General features: G+C 34.2%; 1 protein-coding gene across 1 annotated transcript in view; it reads right to left on the reverse strand.

The window, feature by feature from the left end:
- The window catches only part of LOC100187103 (CD63 antigen-like), a 7,451-nt gene extending 1,636 nt beyond the window's left edge, over nucleotides 1-5,815 (reverse strand). The window contains exons 1-8 of the mRNA XM_002129914.5: nucleotides 5,651-5,815; nucleotides 4,654-4,789; nucleotides 2,834-2,886; nucleotides 2,368-2,442; nucleotides 2,001-2,090; nucleotides 1,407-1,515; nucleotides 994-1,076; nucleotides 676-759 (exon numbers count right to left, since the gene is read on the reverse strand). Coding sequence (XP_002129950.3) covers nucleotides 676-759; nucleotides 994-1,076; nucleotides 1,407-1,515; nucleotides 2,001-2,090; nucleotides 2,368-2,442; nucleotides 2,834-2,886; nucleotides 4,654-4,789; nucleotides 5,651-5,710 — 690 coding nt within the window. The 5' untranslated portion in view covers nucleotides 5,711-5,815. The remainder of the gene's footprint in view (nucleotides 1-675; nucleotides 760-993; nucleotides 1,077-1,406; nucleotides 1,516-2,000; nucleotides 2,091-2,367; nucleotides 2,443-2,833; nucleotides 2,887-4,653; nucleotides 4,790-5,650) is intronic.
- Between the last annotated feature and the right edge of the window lie 335 nt (nucleotides 5,816-6,150).

Below are 6,150 nucleotides of genomic sequence, written 5' to 3' on the forward strand. Positions count from 1 at the left end.
AACAAATAACACATACCTTGGTCCTGTATTAAACACCATTAAAGCTTTAACTTAACGGTTTAATTTTTTTGCGTGGCGGATGTCCTTGGATTCAAATAACTACTTAAACAGCCATCTGCAGACGTAGGTGCTTGCTACATATTTTGGAACAAACTTTAGCTGCCCGTAAAATTAATACGACATCGAAAGTAACAGTTAACAGGCAAAGCCTATATTGCGAATCGCTTAAAAACGATCCGCAAACAGTTTTAATGCTTTAAAAACCCCACAAACACTAGATCTATCAAAAGTTAAAACCTATGTAATAACAACAGCATAGATGTTTTTCTAGGTATCATTATTGTTTGTGTGCGTATTGTACGAACAACGTCCTTCAAGAACAGTGAACGAGTTTGACTGCCTGATTTTGCCAGTTTCATACCCGCATTAACAATGGGCAGCAGTTTTGGCAAACTTTAATAGACGCCGTTATTGTTACTGCTGCCATGGAAAGTATAGCTTAATCGTGTTTTGGCGCGAGTGATAAAAACTCGCGTATATTTTCCTAATTTCTGCAAAACGAATGACGTTATCATAAACGTGGCCTCTTTTGAAATTTAAAAAAATCGGCGCCTATGCCACCCCACCAATACATTAACCACCGCACCCCACCAATACATTAACCACCCAACAAAACTGTATAAATATAACAGCCAATCCTATTCCACCAACTGTGACGATATTCTTCTTGAAAGAAGCTTCAATGGTTGCCACACATCCCTGGTTGAATGTATTGAGATATTATGATGTAAAAATATACACCAACAAAATTTTGGAAAACTTATTTTCAAAAAAAAACAATTTTTAAATTTGGAACAAAATATGTCAAAGTATTTACTTTAATGAAAAAGGCGTTAAAATATAGACATGAAAAATGTTACATTATAATTTTGCAATTAGGATAAAATATAACCTTCCAAGATGTATTAGTCGCTATATAACATGTATAACTACCTTGTTATTGAGAACTCTGTTACTTTTAATTCCACACTGAGGTATCATCTGTTTGCAACAACTGTCAGGGACGTAGTAGCTGGCTGTGGGATAAAAAAGATCTCTTACAGACACACATATATATATATGTATTGTTGTTGGCAGGAATACTGCGACTGTTTCAGACTTCTCTTTACAGAAGTATAAAAATGGATCTAACGACATTTCTTATTTGTGATCATCAACGACCGACATTTGACCGCTTTGGTTGTCGTTACCAGGGTTTGTTCTCACATATATCTTTATATATTGAATGTTGAGTTTAATTACAAAGTTGTTTGGTGTGAAAAGCCATGCAAGTTGGTAGTTTGAACGTTTATGACATCATGGCAGGTCCAATGACTTCATCAGCCAAATAACACAACATAAGCGACCTGATTCATTGAGGGGAATATTATGTTTGATTCTCGTTTGGTTTGCTTCTTGTTGAAACACAACGCTTCTACTCCAGTCCGATTCATTGGTTGATCCGCAACAATGGAACTAAGTGAAGGGGGGATTACTTATGTTAGGGCCTAGGGGTTAAAATGGAAATATAATGTTTCAACTGTCAACTATATGCACAAAAGGTAATTGCTACCAAGTGACCTTTTATTTTATGGAGTAATGAAAAACAGGTTACTGGAAAGAGAATAAGGTGTAAACATTTCTAGATTTGGTATAAAGCCAAACTAGCCTAGAGTCGCTGAGAAGTTTCACTGAATGATCAATGCAGCATGCAAACCAATGAAACATAACTTGCTTGTGGCATTGATAAGTTTCATACGTGGTAACTTGTAAGCGGGCACGAGGTGTATGAAACAGAACACCCGTGTTATAACAACTGTCATTGCCCTGCCATGTGAGGATAAACAGGTTACATACGTGGTAACTTGTAAGCAGGCACGAAGTGTATGAAACAGAACACCCGTGTTATAACGACTGTTGTTGCTCCACCATGCAATAATAAACAAATTACAAAATCTTACAGTTTTCTGCACAAAGTTGAACGCCCCTTTAGTGCTGGTCTTGTATTCTTCAATTGATTTTGTGAACGATTTTTCCAAATACATCTTGATCTAAAATATAAGTTTCAATAAGTTTTCGGTTAACTTGTAAACAGAAAACAATTTTTCTTCTCCATTTAAAAACATATGTAGTCTTGCTTAGATGAAAGTAAACTGGCTACTTATATAAAATGTCTTATCCATAAACCATGAACAGCCGCTCCATGGTATTTGCATTCATTGTGGTAAAATAAGCTATTAGGAGCTGCTTGCTTTTCACTTAAATATTGGGGGCCATATTTAAACAACAGTGGTTATCCATTGCATGGTATCTGCATTTAAATCTCACCTTCCCCCGAAGAACATAAGCGGAGATAGTGGCTCCAACCTCAAGGATGAAGATGAGGGCCATCAGGATCGCAAACTGAATATTAAGGCTTAATATTAAAAAGCATTCTCTATATATGTAGGTCTATCAGTATCAACCAACCACCCACAATCCAGTTAGCTTTAGATTGACACAACCTAGGTTTAGTAACCCACTTTCAAAACTGGTTTTACCCTGTTAGTTTTCAACTAAAATTTAGGTGTTATTTAAAGTCACCTAAAACTTAAATTGAAATTAAACTGATAATATTTAATGCGGTAATCAAAGTAAATGTTCCATCCTATGTGTGTGGTCCTGTCTTTTTAATAGGCAAGATTTGGATGTAATGAACAAAAGAAATTTAAAAAGATTTATGTTGGCCAATTCCCCCAAGGCAGACCAAAGGGCAAACTTGAAGAATATTTTGCAACAAATAAAGTTGACTTACAGTGGATACCATGCAGTAATTCTCCTTGTAGGCTCCACAGCAACCAAAGAATGCTGAGGAAATAAACACACACATAAATTATTGCTGAGTAATGAGTAATGTAATGTCATAATGAGAATTATGATTTCATAATCATAACAAACCAAAGGTTATATAGCAGTGGTTCCCAAAGTTTTTTTAGCGCGACCCAAATCAGAGTTTTATAAACATCTCACGACCCATAGGTAATCCTTTAGCTGGTGGCCACCTAAAATTTTGGGTTCAAAATGTTCAAATTAACTTTGAAAATGCGCGATAAACATGCTGCGGCAACGTAATTCGCTTGACTTGCGTATAAGGTTAACGATTTATTACGTCACAATAGTATTATGTTCTGTCACAATAGTGATGTATTACGTAAGTTAAGGGACGTTATAGACTTGTTTTCGTACTGTTTTATGGCAGTAAAAACCTTAAACCCCTAATTCCCAGCCAATAAACCCTAACGAATTATGTAATCTGTAACGTAGATCAAACGTAACAATACGCATTCTATGACGTAATAATCTAACCTCTGTTTAATTCATAACGGCTCGTGTGGAAAATACGGTTACGCAGCACGATTTCGCACATTTTCAAAGTTATTTATCGACACAAACGCCCGAGTTTTTTAACCTTCAACTGTTTGTGTGGATCTTTCAATGTATTATTGAAAAAAAGGCTAAAATACGATGCATGTGCCTCTTTAACATTCAAGCCTGCTTTAAACCTCCTACATGCCCAATGATTACGTGTCAATCCCTATTATGACCAAATATTCGACGTGTGAATTGCTATTATGTCGTAATTAATTGCCAGGTTAAACAATCGCTATTATGATGCAATGAATCCACGTGTGAATGCCTACTATTTCGTAACAAACAGCCCACCTGGCTAAGAAAAACATGGTAAATATAAGGCTGAACTACAGCGCAAACCTAACCCGAACGCTTAAAAAGAAAAAAAATCGTTTTAATAAATTTGAATCATCACCTTGGCGCGACCCATTCTACAACCCTGTGCGACCCATGTTTGGGTCGCGACCCATACTTTGGGAACCGCTGTTATATAGGCTATTATATATATTATACATTTTTCAACTCACCATATATATAAAATAATTATTTTGGTAACATTTAATTCGAATGGTAATCAAAGGGGCATACCAATTAAAAACCTAAATTTGTATACCAATAAAGTGACGAAAAAAAGTAAACAGCTTCTGAAAGAAATCGAAATTTACCTGCTGGAGTAAATAAAATTCGATATGTGAAAATGCATGGGGTTTATCATAAAAAGTTTACTACTAAACAAAATTGTTTTCGAATTTGTTAGAAAACTTTGTGGGAAGTTTTAACAAAGGAAACTTCCATCAAGGAAGGAAAGAACAATCAAGATACTGTTAACAATGGGGTCTATTAAATACCGCGTTTCAAAAACAGATGCTGCAGAATTCATTCTACAGTTTGATTTACAATTGTAAATAATAAATACAATTTGGAGCAAAACTAGAGCCTTGCATAAAACATGCAGCCATTTCCAAAAGCATGTAAATCTTAAGTTTATATGATTTTAGAAATAGATATAGGTTGGTGGTAAGAGTGGGTCTTATTACTTGAATGCATTACCTTAACATTTAGTTTGTGTCTGAGGAACTAAAATGTACCACATTATTGCATGCAGCAAAATACAGAAATTTGAGCTTAACTCTGGTAATGGACACATTAAACAGAGGTGGCAAACCCTGGACACTCAAATATAAAAAGAATAAAATGCCATGATAAAACAAACCGCAAACTTACAAACAAAGAATATGAAGACCCCAATGCATATAAGTAGGATTGGAGCAGCAGATATTGCGCTTCCAGTAACTGTGACAAGACTTCTGTATTTGATTTCCACGGCTGCACCAACTCCAATCAAAGCCATCGCAAATATCTACAAGGTAGAATTAGAATAAATGAATTTTTATTCTCACGTGGCGGGCCACAACAGTCATTATAACACAAACGCTTTGTTTCATACATCTCGTGCCTGCTTACGAGTTACCACGTATGTAACTTATTTATCTTCGTATGGCGTGGCAACGACAGTCGTTATAACTAGGGATGCACATTACAGAATAATTAGGTATTCTAGGATATCCTAGAATACTTTAATTCGAATCTAGAATTTCGAATCTTTTTATATTTATAGGAAAAAAAATTTTACCCACAAAAGTCAGTTTATTGACCCTTTCATAACAGCCTTGTTGGATCTTGAGTTGTAAAATGATTAAAAATTGTACTATTGGGTAGTGTTTGCGTCATGAAACGTATAGCAGGCTATGAAAAGACGTTACGAAACGTTTACTCTCGAAAGTCCCACAAACACAAAAATATTTTTTTCAAAATTAATAACTTTCAAAAATTGTTAATATAGTATATGAGATGACGTGTAATGACGTCATTAAACAGAATACCGAATCCCGTAATTAGATTCGAATACAAAAGGATTCGAATCTCATGGATTCGAAATTCTGTAATGTGCATCCCTAGTTATAACACAGGTGTTCTGTTTCATACACCCCATGCCAAGTTACCATGTATGTAACATAGCCCAAATACTTCACGATAAAAGGCCTTGTGGCAAATTTCATTTACTACTCAGATTGTCTTTATTTCCATTTTATATGGGTGAGGTTCTACAGTGAAGCATGTCAGGAGTCAGGATATCTGGGATTTAGGGCAGAGTTGGCCCATTACTTAAAGGCTGGAGCAATATTTTAATTAGTTTGTTGAAAAATAATTAGTTACTTACAAAGAAGACAAGATTGAAGGCAAACAAAGAATATTTCACAAACTTCATTCCACAATTCATATTGATCGTGGTTTGGTACTTGGGTTAAAAATTAAAAAATTAATAAAATAATTTTCACAAGCTGTAAGAATTATAACTTAATTAAAGATTAATTACTTGTGTGTAGATTTTAGAATTATTGTTGTAGTTGAATTAATTACTAATTAGCCAAGTTTTAATTAGAAATAATTAGAATTGATTACAACCACACAACATTATTAATACACAGATAGTATTAAAAACATTATAAATATGATTTGAGTGTGTTAAGAATTAAAAGTTTGCAAATGAATCTAAAAAGTTAAAATTAAAACAAATTATTCAAAAACGTTTTGATTTAAAATACAAAAACATTTAAATACATAATACACATGAATTGCATGAATTACAAATTAGAGCAAAATACTACGAATTTTAACGCAATTACAGAAATAATTCAACAAATTATTCGTAAAGTTGAA

The sequence above is a fragment of the Ciona intestinalis genome, unplaced genomic scaffold (assembly GCF_000224145.3).
Source record: "Ciona intestinalis unplaced genomic scaffold, KH HT001084.1, whole genome shotgun sequence".
NCBI classification, from domain to species: domain Eukaryota; kingdom Metazoa; phylum Chordata; class Ascidiacea; order Phlebobranchia; family Cionidae; genus Ciona; species Ciona intestinalis.